Here is a 25,051-nt window from a genome sequence, read left to right as displayed (position 1 = left end):
GTGCGTGTGTGTGTGTGTGTGTGTGTGTGTGTGTGTGTGGAGGCTGCTGCGTGTTGACACACAGGGCAAAGTTTACTGCCCACTCTGGATTTCACATCCCATCTCTGCGTCAGGACGCGCAGACGGGTTTCAGCACCGCGCAATGCGCAGAATGTAGCCGCGGTTTGTTGCGCACATTCTGCCCTCCCAGGTGCCGTCCTCCTGCCTTACTGCCCACTTTGCCCCTCTCTGCACCGAGCCGTCCACCGGTGACCCGCCGGAACCAGCCGCCATGGGGGGGAATCTGGGCTGCCACCGCTCCATCCCCAGGGACCCCACTGACCTCAGCTGCGGGAAGCGCAAATTCAGCGCCGCGTGCAATTTCAGCAACATCCTGGTCAACCACGAGCGGCTCAACATCAACACGGCCACCGAGGAGGAGCTCATGACTCTGCCGGGAGTCAACCGCTGCGTTGCGCAGAACATCGTGGAGTACCGGGACTGCATCGGCGGCTTCAAGAAGGTGGAGGACCTCGCTCTGGTGAGCGGGGTGGGCGCCACCAAGCTGGAGGCGATCAAGCTGGAAATCTGCGTCTCCTCCAGGACCAACTCCTCCCAGCATTCCCCGTCGTCGCTGCGCAGAGACGTGGAGCACCAGCCCTGCACCGGCATCAACATCAACACGGCCACAGCGGCGCAACTCATGAGCATCCGCGGCCTCACGGAGAAGATCGTCAGGAACATCGTGGCCTACAGGGCGGAGTACGGGCCGTTCCGGAGCATCGAGGACCTGGTGAGGGTCAGTCACGTCAACAGCTCGCTGCTGGACAAAATCCGCTTCCAGGTGTACGTGGAGCGCTCCAGGACGCCCTCCACCAACACCAACGGAGGACTGACCGGCACCACCAAGTCTCAGCCGAGCCCCACTTCATTCAGTCTGAAAAGTGACGACCTGGACCTTCCTCCGGGTGGACCGGCGCAGATCATCTCGATGCGCCCGAACGTGGACCCTCCTCTCGGGCTGCGGGACGGGAAGCCCGCGGTGCGCCTGGCGACGTGGAGCCTGCAGGGCTGCTCCTGCGAGAAGGCCAACAATCCGGGGGTCAGGGAGGTGGTGTGCATGACCCTGCTGGAGAATGAGTGAGTAACGCTACAGCTACATCATAACGCTGATTAAAAATGAACAGAACCAGGAGATAATGTTAAATTTACATGAAATAACAAACGCAGGATTCTAACAGTTATTTATTTTCTTCCTGTGATATGTTCCTTTAGTTTGGTATTAGGCTGGATTCCATCTGCTTTTTATTTTGTTTTTTGTTGTTGTTGTTTTTTTTTACATAATTTTCCGTCCCACAGAAAAACAGATCTGCCCTCTTTTAATCCATTTTTAGGTCTATTGTTATTTTAAATCCTCAAAAAGTAGAAATCATAATGGTGGTTCTTTATAAATGGCAGCAAATTTTATCTGAAATTATAAGTTGTTTTTTGTTTTTCAATCGTTGTGTGACGTTTGCAGAGGTTTCCAGACACATTTTAATCCACTGGTCTGCGGGTTTAAATGGCTCTTTAGGCCAGTAAAGGCTGCAGAGTCTGGATCAGAATCTGAATGCACCGATCAGGAAGTTCAGGCCGGTCCTGATGTGCTGCTGGCTCATTCATAGTTTAAAATTCATCAGAAAATGAATGACAAATTTATCTCCTACTAGCTGCTGTTTATTGAGGCATCTGTGGATTAAAATATTGAATATTCTTTGTTTTGATGCACTTAATAAATAGGATAAAATCAGATTTAAACCGTATTTAACCAGTTAGAGCCAATCAAAGGGAAATAGGCTGATTCTTTTCTTTATGTTCATCACCATTTTTATCCACAGGTCGCCTATATGTAAACTTGACAGAATCAATTAGAACCTTTCCAGATTTTATTTTCATAATAATCTACAAATCTGAAAACACATAATATTCATTGAGTTTCTTCTTCTATCTTAATATGAACTGCAGGAAATTTGGGCTATTGGATTATTTTATTCCAGCGGACACAGTTTGACTTTGTCCCAATGTCTACAGCAAAGAAAAATAGAAAAAATTAAAAAAATAATGATAATATGAACTTTGTTCTGTGGAGCGTCCCTACGTGTTTCAGAATGTGAATGCTGAATAAACAGGAAGTCATTCACTTTCAATAATCAGCTGCTCAGTAATCAGGACAAGCCAGGCTGAATGTAGTGACTTCAAGCTGCTGTTATTCTGTCTCATCTGCTGCTCCTGGTTTTGTTCATAAACAGCTGCTATGTTCATCAGGTCTCTCCAGATCATACAAAAACTGCAGACATCAAATGAAATCCAGTTTATTTTTCAAGATGTGATGGTGTTTCCAAGTGCAGCCTGAATTCAGGTTCTCTTATTCATGTTTCAGAATAGTCCAGGCAGCCTGATCTGATCAGACTGCAGAGACGATCCTCTTATCCACACTGCTGCTGCCAAGCTCTTCCCTTTCTGGCTCCAATCATCTAACTAGTTAGATGATGGGATTTATTACACCTCATTTATCAGGAAGTTACCTGACCTGGCATGGAATTAGAGCAGGTAGAGGTGAAACAACAAACAGTACCAGGTTAAAACAAACTACCTGGACAGCACCAGTACCTGGCCCATGCCTCAGTGCTGGGTGTTCCCCTGCAGCCTGGTTCAGATACTCCCTGAAGAGGACAATGAAGGCGGAATATGATGTGCTTTCAGTTCATTCTGGTGAATTCTCAGTGTTTCTTAGGGACTTCATTGTCATCCAGCAGGGCAGCGACAGTCACACAGAGTGCTGGGTGTGACCGGAGTTTCCCAGCCAGTCCCACAGTTGGGAGCTGAGCTGCTGAGCCTGAACCTGTTTGGGAGGCAGGAGGGGTGAGGAGAATGTCACCGAGACTTGTTCTCACAGGAGGATAAATATCTTAATCTGGGATATCATGTGATAGAGATGAGTTTCTGTTTGTTTGAGAGAATGGCACATTGCTGTGGCTCAGGATGACAGCTGATACTAACTGCTCTCACCAAAGGAGAGTTCTGATCTAGACATCTATTAGAAGTGGAGGAGATCTGGATGAATCGTTCCTGTCTGTCTGGAGGTCCAGTGGACCACTCTGGGTTTGGTGGTTACCAGGACAACAGGTCTTGCCTGATAGCATTTGTCCTGTGTACCAGTAGGTTCAGTAAAAAGAACTATTGATCAGTTCCTCCAGGATTTCAGTCATTTTTAGATTTTTTTTTTTTTTTTTTTGCAATCAAAACCATTTATTTTGTGGAACTGATTTATAAACATTTGCGAGGAATTTAGTGATACTCTTTCCACATTAAACCCCATCCAAAGTCAACATAAAGAATAAAATAAAAAAACATCAAGTCGACAGATTACACACAAAGAGTTTTAATATTTTAAGAAATTAAATCCCTCAATTTTTGTTGCTCATCACATCGATCCCACTTGCAGGTGGGAGTTAGCAACACTTAACGTTAATGTTGCAAAGTGTCCTTATGTTTTGAAAGGTGCTGTCAAATAAAATGCATTATTATTACTATTATTATTATTATTATTATTATTACTATTATTATTATTATTACTATTATTATTATTATTATTATTATCAACACCAATGTTTCTGACCATTTATACTGAAAATTTCCAAGAAACTCACAATGATGCATTAGTGACAATACATGTGTGGATGTGAATTCTTGGACATTTTCATTGGGATGTAGATGACAGACATTCAGCCATTCAGCCTCTCACATTGAGCTTAAGTAAGGTGGATGGAATCAGCTAACTCAGTCACTCAGTCTTTGGTTACCTAGCAACAACTTGTAACTTGCACAGCAGCAGTTTCACGTTCCGTCAATGTACCTCAACTCCTTAAACATAAAACATAATCGTATGGTGTGAAAAGAAAAAGCAGCTCTGAAAATAATGGATAAAACAGGAAAGGTCGCTTTGCAGTTTGGAAATATTTCAGAGATTTAAAGCAAAAAACTAATCAAAAAATTATAACACATATGAAATGCTTATGCAATGATACCTCAGCTCTATACAAACTGTTGGGGTGAATTAGAGTACAGCCTGTGAACTATGCCTTCATGTCCAACATCAGTGTCTGACCTCGCCAATGTTCTCAGATGGTCAGACGTTGTTATAAACACCCAGCTAAAGCAGATGGAAACCTTCCCAGAAGAGCTTTGCTCTGCAAAGCATGAAGCATCTTCCCATTAAAATGTGTCCATTAAAAATGGAAATCACTCAAATTCATAAATGTGACCCAGCATTGTGTCATTTAAATGAGGATGATTGGTAAAGGCAGCTTCCTGGTTGTGTTGCAGAGCGGTTTTGTGTACATAACCAGGTACAGGCCTGCTGATGATGAACAAACACAATAACTCATTTAATAGAAATATTTACCCTCCACCTAACATCACACTGGCTTAGTGATTAAAACCATTTTCAAATTAGTTGTTAGAAGTCTAAGGGGGAAGGAAAATGTTTATTATTCCTTTAAGTAAAAATTCTTAACATTTTTGACTTCTTTAACTCGATGCCCTATTCCTAAAATCCAGTCAAAAAACAACAACCTTGAGAGGTCACCAAATTAGTAAATGGAGCCCTTACAGGTGGACCTTTGTTGTATATTTTTTGTGATAAATATGTTATCAAGATAAGAATTTTGATTTCTTGTTGTCATGATAAACGTCATGACAACAAGTAGTTTAAAACCTGCCAAAACTGTCTGTATTGTTGAGATTCATAGTTTTCCTGTTTTCTCCACATTATTCAATGAGAGCATCAATAAATATCAATAAAATATATTATTAAGTGCAATCACTGTGCAGTTTAGTGATACAAATAAGATTTCTTTAGATGTGGATTTGTGTTTGTGGTGCAGTCACAGCCTTACAGTTACCTAAAAAAGAATCAATAAAATATTATTGTAGCATTTATTATTCTCACAATACTGTCACAAAATATTAATTAATGTGTTAGAATGGTCCAGTCAAAGTCCAGTTCTAAATCCAACTGAAAATGGAGCAAGATTTGAAAACTTGATGCTCAGATAAACTCTCCATCCATTCTGACTGAGTTTATCTCTGGTCTCTGGATGTGAAGATCTGCTAAAGACAAAGACCAGCTGTAGTAGCAGTAAAGCTGGTTCTGCATAATATTTACCTTAGAAAAGCAGACCACACCATTCAGGTTTTTATTTGTAAAAGCACATCAATTTCCTTCCTCTTCATTGTTTTATGTTGGTCCAGAAAACTAAATCACAATAAAATACGCTGAAGTTAAAACACTTTCCCCAGGTAGTGGAAGTTCATTCTGAGGCTGAATTTAAAATGATCAGGCTAAAGCTGAACTCTAAAACCTCTAAACCAGGAAGTGTTCAAACCTACTAATGTTACTGACAAAAACTCCATCATTAGAGATTAAAATGATCAGATAATGCAGACAATCAGGCTGACAGAAGAGCAACTCAGCACTTCTTCAGGTTAAGGTTCCATATCCTAGAGATGCATTAGCAGGTCTGCTGTCCTCAGTTTGCTCACTCTGTGTGAGAAAGACCCATCCTAGTCACACACACACACACACACACACGCACCTACACACACGCACCTACACACACACACACACACACACACACACACACACACACACACACACATGCATACACCCACAAACATGCACACACAAAGGAGCTCAGCTATTTGTCCTCTGGTGTGTGACGTCACACACTCGGTTCAGGCTGGGGGTTCAGAAACATCCTGAAAGCAGCGAATAAACTCAGACCTACTGCACGTGTTCAGTAGTCAGGATTGGCTAGACCGAGGGTGTTCAAAGTAGGGTTCAGGGGCCATTTGAAGCCGTTGGACTGATTTTATGCGGTCCTCCAGCGACAATTCAAGAATTAAATTAAATAAATTAGGACAAAATTCCAAATTTTAAATTAAAATTGCTGCAAAAATGTTAGAAGCAACAGAAATCAATAAATCTTTTCCAAGCTTTCTTTTTTCCTTCTTTTGTCATGGTAACCACATTAACTCATGACTTCAACATACAGGTTGATGCAGCCAAATCTACTTTTAATTGCTGCATTAAAACTTGTCTAAACAGAGCAAGGTATGTAGACGGACATAGATCCTGTTTTATTGTTTTCTTCAGTCAAACTCAGAATAACAAGCAAACTGAAAGCTTTTCATTTAACAAGGAATCATGCAGAAATCATTTGAAGATTTAGAACTATGATCTCGTTCCTCCAAAAAAAATGTAATTACCCTATTTGTTTACTTATAGTTCATGCTTAGCCTATTGTTGTTCAGGTAAAAATAACACAACTTTTTGGTGAGTTTAGTTTTTAAAAACAATATTTTCTTGGCCCCAGAATACTTAAGGTTCACGTGGCAAACATTTTGGACTCCCCTCAGCAGTGTGTGTCAGCTGCCTGCTGTGAGGCTCCTCAGGGTGTGTCTGACATGAACCAGGGAGGACGAAGACCTGAGTTTAGATCATGGAGCAAAGACGTTACCATCGTCTCATTAAAGCCGCCTGCTGCTGCACGGTTTTCTCTGAGAGTAGAAATATAAACCATCAAACTTTCTCTGTCTGATGGACGTCCAGCAGATCCAACAGTCTGCTGCATTTCTACCACAGCCTGTGGAATCATGGGAAGTCACTCCGATATTAATGCCTTCCATCATGTCTCATCTCATCATGTTACGATAAGGAGAACTGACTCCTGGGCCGTCACGCAGAGTTCTGGTATCTGGAAATATTAGTTCTGTTTTTATTTGAATCTCCTCCACAGAGGTTCAGATCCGGCTGAACAGATGGTTTCTCTGACTGGACTCACGCTGTGTACATAACACTGGTTGTGATCCAGTTGGAATGAAACTGGCCAGACTGGCTAAACATGCTGGTGTTCTGCTCACTCCCAGTCTACCTGTGTGAACACACACAGTAGAGGGAAGTGCTTGTTTATTTGAAGGACACACACAGACTCACACACGCAGACATTTTTATTGTAAACCTGATTTTTCCTCTAGTTCCTTTGTGTTTGGGATTAGGACTTTAATTTTTTTACCTATCAGATTGTGTTGGACTCATCGCCTTTAAAATGACTCGTGATGCATAAATGATGAAGGTGGATATTATGATGAGCATTATTGCTCATCTGTCGGCTTCACATTCATGATGTTCTGCATCAGAGAATCCAGAACTTTCCTGTTGGACTAGAATCTGACTGTAGTAGTCACCAAAGGTCACCAAAGGTCACTGAAAGTCACTGAACTCATCATCATGTTCAAGAAAGCAGCATAACCAACTAGAAGGAACCATCAGGAGCGGGTTCTACTGGGGTCATAATGTCAGTGACTCAGATTGCTTGTAGGGGTGAAATTATGCTGAGTCAGGACCAAGGGGCCCAAAGTGTTGCAATATCCTCCAAACCATGACAGCACCACCTGAACCATCAATCCATGCTTTCATGTTGTTCACACCAAATTTGAGCTTTCTCTAATTTTGACGTTCAGAGATGATGTTCTACATACCTTAGTAGTTATTAGTGTTTACGGGAGTAAAGTTCACCTTTCTGTCATCGTAAACATTCTTCTCTGACCACAGAAACCCATGACACATTTTTGACCATGCGGCGTTCTGCCCTCTGTTTCATTTTTTCCCACAATTCCCTGTGAGCCTGTGTGTGAAATTCCCAGGATATCTGCAGTTTGTGAAATACTCACATTCTGTCTCTTGCCCATGCTGATGTGCAGCTTAACCTTCAGCAGATTGGAGTTTTTTTTATCATGTCTAGATGCTGAAAAACATGGACGTGTACCCTATAAATTGCCATATGAATTTATGATTAACTTTCTGATTCCATAACTCATTTTCTACAGGGTATCACAAACATTTGACCTACCAAATAGTCCTGTGTTTGTTTGCTCTCTGTTTTTCCAAAGATGCTGTAAAACCTTGTGAGCTTGTCTGAAGTAAACCAGTAATCCCAGTTTGTCCGTTCCAGATTGAGTTAGCCAGTTGGGAGTGTTTAGAGAAGTGTCCGACTTGAGGTTCTATTTTCAGGCTGTAGCTCTGGCCTGACCCATCTATGGTTGCTGTAAAGCTGCTGTAAAGCTCTTACATGTTTCCCTGAACACAGAGGCAGTGAAGTGGAAGGGATCTCAGTCTGCAGTGCGTGTTCCTGCAGTCCCACAGTTTGGTGGCGAGTACAGCATTACCTGCAAATTAATTTAATCTGATAGGAACACAAAGGCTCCTATCAGAGGTTTACAATGGCACAACTGGGCTGAACTTCCAATAATTAATGAGCTAAAAATTTCTCCTAGTATGTGTATACTAGGAGATACAGTGCAGGATGCACTGATTGCAGTTTTCTGGCCGATCTCGATCTCTAAAAAGCCTGAAGTGCTGATTCTGATTTTGGCCAAAACTGATTTTCTTTTTGTCTGAAAAGTGGCTGCATGGTGACAGAGTCACTAAGCTGTCCACAGTGGGGTGACTGGTGTTAGCCGCATCGGTGCAGACATCACCTGGTCACTCCTCTCTCACAGGTAGAGAAGATCAGCCGATTACAGATCTGCCAAAACTTATGCTGATCTGAAGAGAAACTATGTCAGAAAGGCTTTTTACTCTGTAAGGAAAACAGTTTCCAGTTTCCTACAGAGCAGTTATTTGTATATGTTGAGCAGTCAATATAATAATTAACCAGTAACAGTCCTAAGAGGAGTTGAGCTTTGACCCAGCTCAGTGACCAGTGTGCGGGGTTACACTGGTCACACTGAAATGAGTGTGTCTTTCAGGACACACTCATCTCTTCTCTACTGTCTGACCGTGACATCTGCTTCGCTCTTCCTGAACGCTGAGCTACAGGATTGTGGGAGAGTTAAAAAATAAAACGTTAGGTGGGATACGCCCAGGATGGGTCACCTGGGTCGTCTGTCTCAGATCTTTCTTTGAATTTTTATCTACAACCAGGTTTGTCTTTTGTGTGCTTGAGCCAGGCGCTGTGCAGATCTGAACATAGAAGCAGCTACTTTCCAAATTAACCTTGATTCCATGTTGGACAATCAAAGCTGAACGTGTTGGCCCTTTGGACTGTAGATACCAAGGAAGCATTGATTATTCTACCTGCAGGTCACTTTAAAGTTTAACTATAAACTCATCAAACCAGGGGCGCCCAAAGTGAGTCCTGGAGGGCCGGCACCCTGCATGTTTTAGTTCTCTCCCTGGTTTAATGACGGCTCATTAGAAGAACAAGAAGGTTGTTATTAACACCATTGAGAGAATGAAAACATGCAGGACGCCGGCCCAATTTTAAGGCACTAAATTACAAAGTCAGGTTTCTTTTAAGTCATGATTGATATTTGTAGCATTTTTACAACAACTGAAGGTAACATAGTTACTTGATTGTACTATAAGGAGACCATGTCTAACCCTAAACCTAACATGAAGTCAATTCACAGCTTTGTCCCAAACCGAACTCCTAACTCAAAGCAGCACTGCTTCTTATGGATCCTGGACTTTGGGCCCCACAAGAAGCAGGGTGTCCCCACAATGTAGTATTTGTTGGAAAAATTGTCCTTGAAATGTGTCAAATACAAGGACACACACATGCACACGCGCACACACACACACACACACACACACACACACACACACACACACACACACACACCCCCACACACACACACACACACATGTTTGTGTTGCTATCTTTGTGGGGACTTTCCATTGACTTCCATTCATTTCTACAGCCTAAACCTTACCTTTACCCTTTTCCTATTCATACCTTAGCCCTAACTCTGACCCCTGACCCAAAAACAGGGTTTCCCCTTGTGGGGACCAGGCTCCGGTCCCCACAGGGAGCAATTGGTCCCCACAGCGTAGTATATGTCAGGAAAATCGTCCCCACAAGGTATTACAAACAAACACACGCGCACATACACACACACACACATCATTTCTCCCCTTCTGTGCCCAAGGCAGAAGTGTGATGAACAGACAGCTGGCATCCTGGTCGCTCTGACAAAATGAGAAAATGAAGAGAAAATGTGAAAAATGATTTTCTGTAGCAGAGGCAGGGAGGATGGACAGAGATGATGGACAGATGGATGGAGCTGGATGCAGGACACAGCTGGAGGGAAACCTGTTAGAAGCTGCAGAAGACCTGAGACTGGGATGGAGCTTCACCTTCATCCAGGCAGGGCTGCAATGGAATGGTTTTCAAACCATATTTAGGTGTATGAAGGCATAGTCAAAGTACTGACATAAATCCAATTGATTTTTTCTTTTGGGATGGACTGATCTGCTTTTTGCCCTTCCGATACCAATACCGATATCTGAGGTCTACTAGCGATCTGATAATGATATAGAAAAACAGATGAATTGACTTTAAACATTTAGTTGTCTAAACAGACATAAATGTACTAAGTTACAAATGTATTTGATAACTCTATACCAGTACAGAACACTTAAATCCACCAATAGCTTCACAAGCTTGGTCAAACATGTAAAAGCAACATCTTTAATTTGTTCAGTCAGTGAGTATAACAGGCAATATAAAATAAATAAAAAAAACTTAACCTGACTAAATCAACAAGTTGACTACCTTAGTCAAACATGTAAAAATAAACTGTAACAAACCTTCTTTCAAATGGTTCAGAAAATGCAATTAGAAATTCTAAATATAATGTAAGATAAATAGTAAAGTATGATGTTGCTCAAAGCATAGCATTAGACTAAATAGATCTGCCCTCTTGGATCAGGCACATTGTTACTGATACCCGATCTAGGATGTTTTTTCAGCATTGCAACCGATACAGATATTAATATATATCGGAGCATCTCTAATTTGCTCTAATATCTTATATACAACTATTAAAATGGATATTTGTATCATTATTTATAATTATTTTCCAAATAACATATTGGAAATCTTTCGGTCCTACTTTTCAAATTGTCATGTTAGAAAACAGATTGTAACCAAACAAGCAGCCAATAAAAACAGCAACTCAGAAACCAACGAGAAGGCATGGAGACAGTTAACACTTATTGCAACTAATCTAACCTCTCTGCTGCTCCACATGTAGACGCTGACTAACATCAACATTAATGCCTCACATAAACATCTTAGTTCAACTAAACATGTACAAGACAGAGCAATGGACCTGCATTCAGGCTGCGGAGCAACCTCAGTGTATGAAATATAAGGTTGGTGAGATAACAAGGAGACTTTACTACTGCCCGTCACTGTAGTAACTTCAAACACTCTTATAAAGAAGCATTACTGTTGGCTGAGGGTCAAAGACTGACCTGATGTAGCCGTGCTTCATCAACACACCTCCACCTTGTCCAGAGGTCAACAGAATGAGCTGTGTCTGAAGGGAAAAAAGTCTGACCCAACTCATACTCTGACCCAGAGTATAGTCAAAATAAAAAAAACTTAAAATGAACATGAACATAGTCAAGCGCAAGCAATACACACACACACAAACACACACATACACACACACACACACACGCACACACGCATGCATGCATGCACCACGCACGTACACACGCATGCACACACACATGCAAGCATGCACACACATACACACACGCGCGCACACACAGAATTTTATTACATGTAACTGCTCTGTTATTTCCTGAAATTGACAGTTTTTGTCAGGACTTTAAGTGATTCTGATGCAGAAGAGGATCTAGGAAAGAGGAACAACTCCATGTGAGTCTGAAGCTGAAACCTGTGAACTTCTCATCAGATTAGTGTGTGCTGTCAGGGCCAGCGCGGCCCAGCAGGTGCCTGCACAGAACCCAGCAGCTCATCTAGTTGCTTATGCAACCTTGTGTTTGTCCTCAGGCTTGCTGTAATCTGACATGTACTGAAGCAGACATTTGATTTGACTTTATAGCTCTGTGTTTATGTCTCTGCAGCACCAACAGATATGAGAAATAATTTGTGTTGTCAGACCGACACTGAAGATAAATCTACTTCCTGTTGGTATTTCATGTAATCACAAGATTTGTGTGTGTGGTGTGTGTAGGTGTGTGTGCCTGTGTGCATGCGTGTGCTTGTGTGTGTTACAAGGTTTATGCCAGCAGCTGATTTACAGTTGACTCATTCACATCAGTGTGTTCCTAGAATACAGCAGGTCACCTGACTGAAGTTGAGAGTCTGACAGATAAAACGATCAGTGTGGTGTTTAGTTGTGTGTGTTTTATGGTTTGGGTCTGACCCAGCCTCAGCCGAACTGAAGCAGGAAGCAGTCTGCAGGAACGTCTGTCTGTCTGCTGCAACAGGAGAAACATAATGACATTCTGATTCATTCTACCAGGTTTGGTCTCTGAGTATGAGTGGAGCCTCTGGGCCAAGTTACGTGTGTGTGTGTGTGTGTGTGTGTGGGGGGGGGGGGTGTGTGTGTGTGTGTGTGTGTGTGTGTGTGTGTGTGCGTGTGTGTGTGTGTGTGTGTGTGTGTGTGTGTGCGCGTTTGTTTGTAATACCTTGTGGGGACGATTTTCCTGACATATACTACGTTGTGGGGACCAATTGCTCCTTGTGGGGACCGGAGCCTGGTCCCCACAAGGGGAAACCCTGTTTTTGGGTCAGGGGTCAGAGTTAGGGCTAAGGTATGAATTGAGTTTTGGATGGGGTTAGGGTTAGGTATGTGATGGTTAGGGTTAGGAAAAGGGTAAAGGTAAGGTTTAGGCTGTAGAAATGAATGGAAGTCAATGGAAAGTCCCCACAAAGATAGCAACACAAACATGTGTTTTTTTGTGTGTGTGTGTGGGGGGGGGGGGGGTGTGTACAGTCGTAACAGAAGCTAAGCTATGCTAGTTATTAGGGGCTGCATTTCACCAAGAGAACAGACCCTTATGTAACCTGATTTTCTGATTTCAGATTAGATGCTGAGAGGTGAACGCAGTTCAGTCATCATCTCCTTGTGCAACCAACTCAGTTCCACTGTGTTGCAACGCTGTAGATCCACCAGACATTTACTGCTGCTGCTGCATGAACTGTGCATGCTGGGCTGTGTAAACAGCTTCCAGAACTGCAGAAGAACGAAAATATTAGATTCCCACTTTATCTCATTTTTATCCTCATCTTTAAATGCAGTTGTTGAGAAAGTCAGAGCAAACACTCACAGAGGAATGCTTCTCCCTTCATGTCAAATTGCTTCACAAAGCACTTCCTCTCTTCACGGCTGAATGGAGTTAGAGGAAAAGATCCAGGGCCACTCAGAAATTGACTGCTTTTTATTGTGCTGACCATTGATTTGGAAAATGAGTTGGAATGAAAACAGATAAAGGTTTATTGGGCTGTAAACTCCCTTCTCCTGCAGTCCAATAACACGTCTGCACCTTTAATTTAGGACTCTCCCCTGTTGTGCAACAACAGGCCTGGCTTGGCTATGAGTATTTAATAATAAATGCCAGACATGGTTAATAAATTTAGTAATTTTTATCAGAATAATCAAATTTGGATGCCAGCAGATTATCAGAAAGAAGAGAAATAATTTCAGTCTCAGTTAATTAGTTATGAAACCTTCATGAGGTTTAGGTAGGGTTATGAAATAATGATATCTGATATTAATATTAACATTATATATAAACCGATCTCACCATTGAATTTATAGAAACCAGTGACTGCTGGATAAAATATTATGTGTGATTTATGCTAATATTACACTATATGAATGTTTCTCTCATTCCAGGATCAAGATCTTGGCGGTGCAGGACCTGGTGGAGCGGGAGGCCCTGGATAAGGTGCGGTCAGCCGAGGTCCAAATGGTTTAACTGGAGATGACTGGTGTGAATGGGATGAACTTCTTTACTTCCTTTATTTCTGTTTAGCTGTTTGTCACAAGTGAAGCACAGACTAACAGAGAAAAACATCTTCATTATGAACCTGGACTTTTTTCAGATTAGCTAACAGCTTCATCCAGATTTAGTTCAGTTCAATTCAGAAATACTTTATTTTCATCTTAAACAAATGCAAATAGCAGAGATGATATTCTTTGCTATCAACCAAGTGTCTTCAAAGTGGATGGTGATGCTGTGGGATGGAAGGATCTCCACTAGCAGTCAGTTTTGCAGCTAATCTAAAAAAATCTCCGGCTGAAGGCTGTTGCTGTATGAAGACATGCTAACAGTGCAGTATCCATGGTAATGTGTCCTGGATGACTCCACCAGTTAGCAGCTCTGCTGATCCACCTCACACATCAAACTTCTCATTCAGGTTGTGGAGGCTGTGGTTCCCAATCACAGCTCCCCTGTAATCTAGCCACCCACTATGGAATCCTCAGAGGCAGCCTTGCCATTACACCATCCCAGAAGATTGTGAGCCCCCTCTTCCCTGCTGGAGGCCTGTCTCCCATGGCAACTCCAGAGTAGCATGTCCAGCTCTCCCACAGTTGATTCCAGACCCCAAGCTGTGTGTGGAGGTGAGTCCTGTTATTTGGTAGCTGGTACCAACCTCACACACCAGCGCTGGCAGGTTGTGCTGTTGTGTGTTGCCATGCCAATGCTCCCAGCCTCACCAGGAGCTGGTGGGCCCTCATGGAGGGGCCTTCCTGTGGGAGCCAGAGCGCCCCCATCAGACCTGACTTCCCTCTGGGTCAGATTCAGGTTTTCTTTACATTTGTTCCATCTTGCTCCAAATCTCTTCCAGACTCCATCAAATCATTTGTGGTGAGAAAACGTCAAGGCTGAAGACTCAACGTTTTCTGTCTGCTCAGACAGACAACCAGAGAACATACACAGACAAACACAATCACTAATATTTGGAGAATCTTCTCTAGTCACATCATTCTCTCCAATTATGGAATAAATATGTAGGTCATCTGCATTAATGAACAAATGTTGCTGCCTCCATAAAATGTTGAGAGCTTAAAAGGCCAATTTTAGCAGCATCACATGTCCGTTCTAAGCCTTCCCACACACACAAACATCGCACTCTGGTAATGTCACTCTGTGCTAGACACTCGGTGTAACCTTGGCTGAGAAATGAGTGCTGTGTGTGAGGGAAGTAGGTCAGCAGCGGTGTGGGATGAGAGCGAGGCGGTGCAGAGATGGACAAGCTTCAGCTCACGACGTTTTGCCTCCACCAGCCTCCACCGCTGCTGTTTTTAATGTCTGGCTGCATGAGAAGCACAGATTATATTCAGAAAAACAAGTTGTTTCTTTCTGCTTGTCAGTTAGTTTTATGGAAAGTCTTTAAAAGAAAACTACTTTGTTTTCCATTTTGTCCATTTACTACAGTGAATGGACAAACTGTAGCAGTAAAACACTGCACACTGTTGCTGCCATATTAAATGAGTTGTCAATAACAATAGAAAAAGTGCCTTATAATTATAATTTATTGTATGTCCTGATGCTCATTATGAATATATAACTGTGCCATTGTATATATTTTTGTTGAGATCAGTCACACACACAGAGTGTGTGTTTGCTATGGACTGTTGTCATCTCTCTGCTTGGTTGCTCAGGAAGCTTCTGTCTGTGGTTGGGTGTTTTCCTCATTATTACTCATACTGAAAAATAGTATGAGAGTATAGCATTAGTTATGCTGACACAGCAGCATAACTAATGTAATTAGTGGATAAACAAACAAAGACATACAAGTCACTCCAGTTGTGTACCACCACAGCTCATGTTCATGTTTGGCCACTGAACGTTGTGAGGAAGGACAAACAATGACAACAAGTCCGAACCAAGGCAACACAGAACAATTCATCTGGGTCAATGACTGCACCGTTGTCTTCTTGTGAACTTCCACAAGCTAATTCTTTGTTCTCACAAGAAAACAAGAACTGTGATCTGATGGAATATTTTTCAGCATTCATCAGGATTGCTGGTTCTTCCGTTCATCAGTGGGGATCCAAACAAGTCCTGCTACCCAAATCTAACCCCTTTGTTTCCTCCATCAATAGAAATGCTTAAAGATCCAGATGTTGCTACCAAGACAGAGAGCAGTGATATTTGCTCAGCTTAGATCACTGACTGGCTGGAACAGAACTGGATGTGTCTGGTTCACATCCAGTTCTGTTAAATTAGAGCACTAAAAACAAACTGTGATATTAAAAGCTTCATTCTCAGGAAGCCTTTTTAATCTTTTCAACAAAATCTAGTTGAGACATTTAAAAGGATAAGGTTTATGTGATTACCCTCTCTGGTTTGGAGTTAGTGCTGGTTAACTCATGGAGAGATGATACAGTATTAGCATATTTGCTTTATCACAGCCCATGGAAGTTAGAAATTCAGTTGGGTAGGTCAGAAAAATACCCAGGAATGCCCCTTCAATTGAAATTCATCTTGAAATCTTCAAGGCTTCACCCCAAAATCCAACATGGCTTCCTTCTTTCATAAAATGTTTTGGTAGCTTATGTATCTTATGTATCACATGGAATCAGAGAAGCAGTTCAATCTGCATAACAGCTAGTTTTATAAGTACAGAATCCAGATAAAGAAGGTCGCTGTTTTGTGATGCTAACAGTTGTTAGCTTTATTAGCACCCAGAGGAATCGGCAAATCCTGCTAATTTTCTGCTGTCTACCTGAAACCCTGTGAAAGTGACTTATTAGACTTCCAACTTAAGAGTTAAACAGAACTAGTCACTGGTTCAATGCTTTTAATATCTCTGTCTTTTCACCAGTCATATAAATCAACCATAAATAGCTGGGCTCCAGAGTAAGACATGAACCTGGCCCAGTCCAGTCCAATCCAATCCAGTCCAGTCCAATCCAATCCAATCCAGTCCAGTCTGGTCCAGCCCAGTCCAGTCCAATCCAGTCCAGTCCAATCCAATCCAATCCAGTCCAGTCTGGTCCAGCCCAGTCCAGTCCAATCCAGTCCAATCCAATCCAATCCAGTCCAGTCTGGTCCAGTCCAGTCCAGCCCAGTCCAGTCCAATCCAATCCAATCCAGTCCAGTCTGGTCCAGTCCAGTCCAGTCTAGTCCAGCCCAGTCCAGTCCAGTCCAGTCCAGGTCTCACAGTAAAACATCCTGGGACTGCTGGGCTGCCTGCCAGGATGCTGGCTCCATGCTTTGTGTGCACTTTACAACACTCAGAGTGAATTATGAGGCTGTTTTGTGTTTTAGCAAAATAATACTTGTAAGTGGTTCACCTTTCTGTTCCCGACAGGCTCAATGGCCCCTGGAGATGATGCCTGAGGGAAAATCCTGTTTCAGGTTTCCACCTCCTGGGAACTGAAAATTGCTCTGTCATCGGTTTTATTACTTCCGCTGTGACAGCTGAGTGAACACAGAGTTCTGCTCATCTAGCCAAAGTTCTGTGCTGCTGGACAGAACTGCCTTTTGGATCAAATAATTCCAACCTAACATGATCCTCTGTTTTCTATCTAAGAAGTGAATGAAGCTAATTTTAACTGGTTCCTGTTACCTTTAGATTAGGTAGACAAAGCCTGGACAAGATTAAATGACAAACATTTAAAGAGACACACCCATTCATGCAAAAGTTACTTAAAACCAGGATTGTGTTGTGACAAATGAGACGGTTCATTTGTAATTAGATTTTAGCAATTCAAAATCCAACTTTGAAGTCAGAAAAATCAACTGGCACAAAGCTGAAACTCTGCTACTAAACTCAGTTTGGTTCCTCATTAACCCAGTGTAACAGCTGCATGCAGAAAATATTGACAGCTGCAACAATATAAAGATTATTTTCTTTGTTGATTGTATTTCATTAAATCCATAACACTCTGATAGTATAACTTTTACAAAGTATTTTGCATCAAATGGATCAGTGCTGATCAGAGCTTCAATTGTCATATATGGTCCAGTTGACAGCAAAACAGACTAAGAGATATGGAGCACAAATCATTATGATCAATGTGATAGATCACTAAACAGGCATAACATTATGACCTCTTGTCTAATTATGGGATGGTCTCCCTTTTGTTGACAAAACAGCCTCAACGCATCCTGGTATGAACTCCACACCTCCATGAAAGGGCTGTTGTACTATCTGGTGCCAGAAACCAGTAATACATCCGTTGATGGGCTCCTATGTATGAGACCCATATGTCCATCTGGACTATTGAGCCCACCTGAATATAAGCCACTCCTATCATCTATAGGTCACACTTGTCTATAAGTGTGGCCTATATGTATGTAAGCAACTTATGTATGTAATAGTATGCTACGTACATGTTACAACATGTACGTAACATAATATGTTTCACTTTTAATAATATACTTACCGGTAGATGCCAGATGCCTTAACATGGCTGCTTAATAAAAAAAATACAGTAGCCTACCAGGAAAAGTTCTTGGTTGGTCTTAACCTTCCTCCTGTTCACTAAAACCATTAAACCACGTGCCACACATGTTTCTCGGAGGACTTCACAGAGGAGTGTAAGTCAGGAACGGCGGAGCAGAAACACATGCAGTGTAAACCTGGGATCACACACACTCTGTCTCTCTGTCGCTGTCGCCCTCAGTGTCACTTTCACCTCAAGGCACATTCTTGTGCTGTGCTCTTCATCACCAGCAGTGCAGCCATTTGAGACTCATTGGTAAGAACCATACAATGGCCAGAATGTACAGATCAACGCGTGTGGAAAAAAATAACAGCTTATAGTATTTGCTAAGCAATATATCCCACTTATTAACAGGTGAAAAATCAGTCTTCACTTCACCCGTCATTGGTCATAATGTTTTGCTTGACTGTTCTGATAGTGGGATGACTGGATGAGGAGCAATATATTATTTACAGTACAGTAACGGTGGGATTAATTATCTTCCTGACACAGCTTTTGGCTGTTAGAATCCTGAAAGTTGAAAGCTTCTCTGTTCATTCTGTCCACTTCAGTCTGTGTGCTGAACTTAACCTGGAGTGTTTGTTTCTGGTCTCTCAATCCAGGATCCCATATCAAGACAAAACATGTTGTTGTTTATTTTTAAACAATACATAAAACAATACATCAGTTCCTCACGTGCTAGACTCATGCATTAGCTATAGCATAGATAAGCCTTCAAACAGCCTCATATTAGCCTGGGCCTTCACAGTAAGGACCCTGATGTGTGTGTGTGTGTGTGTGTGGGGGGGGGGGTGTGTGTGTGTGTGTGTGTGTGTGTGTGTGTGTGTGTGCGTGTGTGTGCGTGTGTGTGTGTGTGTGTGTGTGTGTGTGTGGGGGGGTGTGTGTGTGTGTGTGTGTGTGTGTGTGTGTGTGTGTGTGTGCGTGTGTGTGCGTGTGTGTGTGTGTGGGTGGAGTCCGTCTGAACTTCCTGGTGTTCCACATGGAACTCTCACTCTGATTGACCTGTAAGCCTTTCTGAACATGTTTGTTCCGTTGTGCTGTGATGGAGGAACTGTTACCTGTTCTCCGGGACATAACTGCTGATCAGCTCAGTGATCGCTCATGTCAACATCAGGAGCTTCCTCTCCGGCTGTGTTTGCCCTGCGGCTGCCTAGATGATCTCAAGTAACCTCACACCAGGCTACTGGAGTTCACTGAACTCTGTATTGTCTCAGGAGCACATAGCTGACAAGCAGTTAATCTGCCCCCTAGTGTTAGGCTGAAGCCAGGCTGTAAAATGTTGCACTTTATCTGTCATATGGCTTTGAGTTGGTGTTTAATTCATTGATAACTGTATTTTTCATGCTTTGTACTCTGTGACACAACGTATAACACAAGACCTGTTATCAACAGATGATACAATGTTACCTTACATGCATTATCATCACATCATGCCGCCTGTTCTTTTCGGGTCTCTGAATTATGCAGGGCACGGGTATAAGGTCGAGTTAAAATACAGTAGCTTTCAGCTTCCACGGTATATTAACACAAAAATATGAAGCAAACACAAAAATATCCAGCTGCCAAAACCCTGGTAAAAAAAAAAAAAAAAAAAGAAACAGTTAAGTTGTAAAGTCTTGGGATGCCATGTTTTGGTAAGCTTTAGTAAGCTTTATCCGATCAAATCGTTTTATTTTCTCCCATCCTGTTGAAGTTACTCATTTCCTGTGTGCTCTATGCTTTTTTTCCCAGCCTGTTTTCTATTTTTTGATTCAGCTTTCAGGATATTTAGCCAGATTGATGTAATTCACAGAGCGCTGTGATTTGTTTATGATTACCAAAAGGTTTTTGGTAATCATGTTCTACATGTAGTGAAATATCTGACTGGATCATTAAGACTAATGTAGCTTTGCTTTTATTTTTCTCCAGATACCATGCCGGTAGGAACTGCTATATCTGTGTGTGGTTCTGACTCAGTTTCCTGGATGTTTTCTTCCAGTTCTGTGTGGAGTTAAACCAAGGAACCCTGGCCAGCGTACAGACATGGAAATGGCCCCGAGGCGTGTGGAAAAGCATCGTTTCTGAGAAACCCACTGGACACTCCAGCAAGGTATGGAAGTCTCCATATCACAACCCCTGATGCTCCGAAACATGAACACCTACAGAAAGCAGAACATCTGATCCAATTTATCAACACAGAAAGCAGTGTGTGAGCAATTTAGCTTTAAATGGTCACATTGCTTTCTCTAACAAGCCAATGCTGTGTGTTGATAGTGGAAACTTTCATTTGAAGTCATGATATAAATAAGAACTGGGTCAACCTTGTGATCATGAGCTCCTTCATGAGAGATGGAGCTCATGATGGTTGATATGACAACAAGAGTCAGGCATGATTAACTCCAACAGTCTGATGGGAATGATGGACTTTTGATCGTTCATAATTCCCTTTCAAACAACTTTCTGTTTTGCTCTCATCAATGTTTACTGATCAGGGTTTACATTAGCATCAATAATCCCACTGAGTTGCTGATCAAGGCATTCTACTAATTAACACTAATTTGTTTTACTCCACCACTGTCTCTATGACCTGGTAGAGATTGTGGATGGTGTGTTCACTGATCAGAAAAAGATAGGATTTTTAAAATTTTAACCACCTGGTCAGTCAGTGTTGAAAACACTGAGCAGCAGTTTTTGTTAAACTGGGCATGTGATGGCTGGGAATCAGCATGGTTTACCTCTGAAACCCCAATCCAATGCTCTCTGCTCTCCTGGGATCGTCTTTGGTGGGAATTTTCTGTTTTTTGTTTTTTTTCATCATTTTGTTTTTGTTATTTTATTAATTTATGACAAACATTTTATATTTTCTGTTATGGTCATGTAAATGCAGTTATATATCATTAGATGACATCTGCTTTACTGCAGATGTCTTAGGAGAGCAGACTAATACCTGGGGAAAGCAATTAAGTAAAAAAACTATTTATGGATCTGACTTTTAGTGTTTATTAATCCTAACTATATTTTCATATTCCTGCCTTAATTAGCTATATATCAATACAATCAGCTGTTTTAGTTGAAACAAAAAATAAATAAAATCATATTGGATATTTTAATTTCAAGTTCTAGATGAGCAGCTGATCAAATTTTTCTTCACACAAAACATTATTTTGTACTTTGCTTTTTTATTATTAGCATTTCTGTTCTGTTCATTTTCAGCAGAAGGAGAGCCAGTCTTTGATTGGCTGGTGTTTTCAGTTTAAACCAGCAGAAACTGGATCAGTGAGAGAACAGTGACAGTAGGTCCAGTGTGACAGCATCCCTCTGTTAGCAGCAGCTGACTGCTCCTGTGGTTGGAAAGAACTATAAAAACTATAATTCATGTTCCCATCAATTTCAGGAAAATGAACTGAAAATGTTCTCCTTTGTATTAATGTCACTTTGTTTACAGTTTGGGTCAGAAGTTAGCGTGAACATCATTGCTTTAGGCTTTCAATCATTTATCTTAAACGTTTCTTGAAATTATTATATAATTGATCTGATTATAATTATATAATGATCAACTGATAAGAATTAGGTACTTTATTTTCTGCTCCTGGCCTAACATCTTAACCAGGAATGCACCGATTGCAGTTTTCTGGCTGATCTCTGATCTTTAAAAAGCTTGACCTGCTGACTCTGATTTTGGCCGACAGCCATTTTCCTTTTGTCTGAAAAGTTGCTAAATCATTTGGCAGCAGTGAGGTGACTGTGACCTGGTGGGCTGGTCTGTTGGTCATCTCTCTCTCACAGGAGAGAGATGACACACTAGGGGGTTTTGATGCCTTTGCAGAGGAAGATAGTAATAGAAAGGTGTAAATAGGTTGCCATGGATTCTAATTAAAGACTCTGTTTCTCTTCATTCTCTATTTGCAGGGAGTGAGTTACTCCGGCTTTCTGTGGGACAGCTCATCTGGAATCGATCTGAAGGATGCTGTGGTCCTCGACCATCCTGTCGTCAACGGCAACGGAAATCATGCACACCCTCAGCTGTATCTGGCGCACTTTTTAGTAAGTTGTATTTAACTAAAAAAAATAAAAGACTAACACACATTTTGGAGTTTGAACTGGAGCTGTTTGTTTTGTGAAGCACCATAAGATGAAGTTGCGAGTCTAACTGTGAAGCTTTTGGGGTTTCTTTTATTCTCACTAATGTGAGTATATTGGAGTCATTTGGAGCTGGTTCACAGAGGCAGCTGAATCCCAGCATGTCTACGACTTAATCTGCATAGGGGGAATCCAATGATTGATTAAAAAAAAAAAAGGTCAGGGATAAAGCATGAAAAAATAATTTAGCAGTAATTATCTTTAATGTTCCAAATAGCTAAAAGAAAATGGAGCTCTGCTGGTAAAGAAACAGCCTGCATAAAAAAGAAATGATTGGGTGAGCGTGTGTTTTTTGTTTGCTGACTGATCGTGCCATTCAGGTTGGTTCTGTGGAGCTGACGGTGGTGAGCGTCCACATGCAGAGCACCGCTTCAGCAGGAGAGTCCAGCAGTAAAACCCACCAATCAGGCGAAGACAAGGGGCAACACCTCTCTCCCAGCATCCAGGAAACACTCAGAGGTCAGTCAGAACTCCCAGAACCAGATCCAAACAGCAGCCTCCTTCCTGTAGAGAGCTGGAGCCTGATCCTGCTGCAATGGCTTCCTCTGTAGGTGAGAAGGAGCTGGTCGTACTGGGACACTTTGGCTCATCACCACAGAGCTCTGAGTTTGATGTCCTGCGGAAGGAGAAGCTGTGTCCTCTGATACTGTCCAGCCAGTTCACTAACATCAGCACCCGCTGCCCTCAGGGCACGCTGTGCCTGGATAACATCTGGATCAGCCGCTCCCTCAAGAAGATCTACTCCGGTCAGTTACTCTTCTATGCGGCTTTCATAGTGACACAGTGTGAGGAGGAAGTTATTATATAATAAAATGTAAACAATTAAATATGATTAATAAGTTAATATTTTTGGACCTAAAGAGGAGCGATCTAAAGTCAATGCACAGCTTCAGTTATTACAACTAAAACCAAGCGATCAGGCCCAAAACCTGGAAGTAGTGATGGACTCTGACCTGAACCTTCAGAGACGCATAAAAACAGTTACAAAGTCGGCCTTCTATCACCTGAAGAACATCTCCAGGATTAGAGGACTGATGTCTCAGCGAGATCTAGAGAAACTCATCCATGTGTTTATCTTTAGTCGCATTGATTACTGCAACAGCGTCTTCACAGGTCTGTCCAATAAATCATTCCTCCAGCTGCAGCTGATCCACAACGCTGCTGCTCGCGTTCTCACTAAAACCAGGAAGATAGAGCACATAACACCAGTTTTAAAGTCCCTACACTGGCTCCCTGTAGCTCAGAGGATAGACTTTAAAATACTGTTGTTAGTTTATAAATCACTGAACGGTTTAGCACCACAATACATTAAAGATCTGCTGTTGTTGTATCAACCTTCCAGACCCCTCAGGTTCTGGTTCTGGTTCTGCTCTGCATCAGAACCAGAACCAAACGAGGAGAAGCAGCATTCAGCTTCTATGGACCACAGATTTGGGACAAACTTCCAGAAAACTGTAAAACAGCTGAAACACTGAGTGCCTTTAAATCTCAACAAAAACCCACCAGTTTAGAGTTGTATTTGAAACGTAATCAATTACGAATTTAATGATGGAACTTGACTTAATGTAATGTTTTGATTGTTGATTCTATGTTGCATCACTCTGTGTTTTTGTGTTTGTTATGATGTAAAGCATTTTGAAATGCCTTGCTGCTGAAATGTGTTGAACAAATAAAGTTTGATTGATTGATTGATTGATTGATTGATTGATTGATTGATTGATTGATTGATTGATTGATTGATTGATTGATTGATTGAAAATTCTGGGTTGAAATAATGAAACACGACCACTGTCCAATTTTCACAAACTTTGAAAGACCTTCAGAAAATCTGTAGAATTACTAGAAAATGTGGCTCTTTGGAACAAAGAAATAATTGTTTGCTCATGTCTCTCTGACATGTCTTTAGCTTCTTCGTTTTTGGGTTTTTGATCTTAAATCTGCTCCTCTGGCAGGTCACTGCATGGTGGTGCGGGAGGGCCTGACTAATCCCTGGATCCCAGATAACTGGTCGTGGGGAGGCGTGGCGTCAGATCACTGCCCGGTGGTGGCTGAGTTCTACATCAACCTGTCTTCTAAGGAGATGAACAGGCCTGCCATGGCAGCTGTGGACAGAGACATGATGCCCAAACATGAGCGATGACAGTGGTCAGGGTTAAGATGGCGAGTGGGTGGGCCATCTGGCCTGGATGGACCCTGCTGGAGCACAGCTTCCCCATGAATGTGAAGAAGTACAGAGACGCCTTCTGAGTTTCAATATCTATCCTAGTAACTGCTAAGTCATTAAGCCATAAAAATGTTCAAGTATATGTAGACAATGTACTTTAAGAAGAAATGTGCCAAGCATTTTCTATGTGTAAATAAAGAGAAATGATTAGATCTTTATACCATATCTGGACTCTTTATGTAATGTGTGTCTGAATGAGCCTGCTGCTCAGATCAGTGAACTTTTCCTCATCTCCTCCTTAGAGGATGTTATGATTTGCCACGAAGAACTTAGGACTGCTGGTCTTAAGAAATGAAGCACAGCTTCTCAGACCATGTTAGCTTCTCAGTACTGTGGAAAACAAAAAATGTAGTGCAAGGAACTACAAGTCCAGCTAAGCCTCATCAAATCTTGGGACTTAAA

The 25,051-nt window shown here is 41.9% G+C and overlaps 1 protein-coding gene across 1 annotated transcript; it reads left to right on the top strand.

The window, feature by feature from the left end:
* Window positions 1-24,807, top strand: eepd1 (endonuclease/exonuclease/phosphatase family domain containing 1). Its single transcript, XM_088010054.1, has 7 exons — window positions 1-1,119; window positions 13,741-13,792; window positions 20,285-20,395; window positions 22,195-22,329; window positions 22,746-22,884; window positions 22,977-23,171; window positions 24,378-24,807. The coding sequence occupies exons 1-7, from the start codon at window positions 272-274 to the stop codon at window positions 24,563-24,565; spliced, it is 1,668 nt and encodes a 555-aa protein (XP_087866180.1). The 5' UTR covers window positions 1-271; the 3' UTR covers window positions 24,566-24,807.
* The last annotated feature ends 244 nt before the right edge of the window (window positions 24,808-25,051 follow it).

The sequence above is a fragment of the Poecilia mexicana genome, unplaced genomic scaffold (genome assembly GCF_051168715.1).
Source record: "Poecilia mexicana isolate PSO_F unplaced genomic scaffold, ASM5116871v1 scaffold_11, whole genome shotgun sequence".
In the NCBI taxonomy this organism is placed as follows: Eukaryota; Metazoa; Chordata; class Actinopteri; order Cyprinodontiformes; family Poeciliidae; genus Poecilia; species Poecilia mexicana.
Note: the sequence above shows the minus strand (reverse complement) of the source record. Positions and strands in the feature narration are given on the sequence as shown.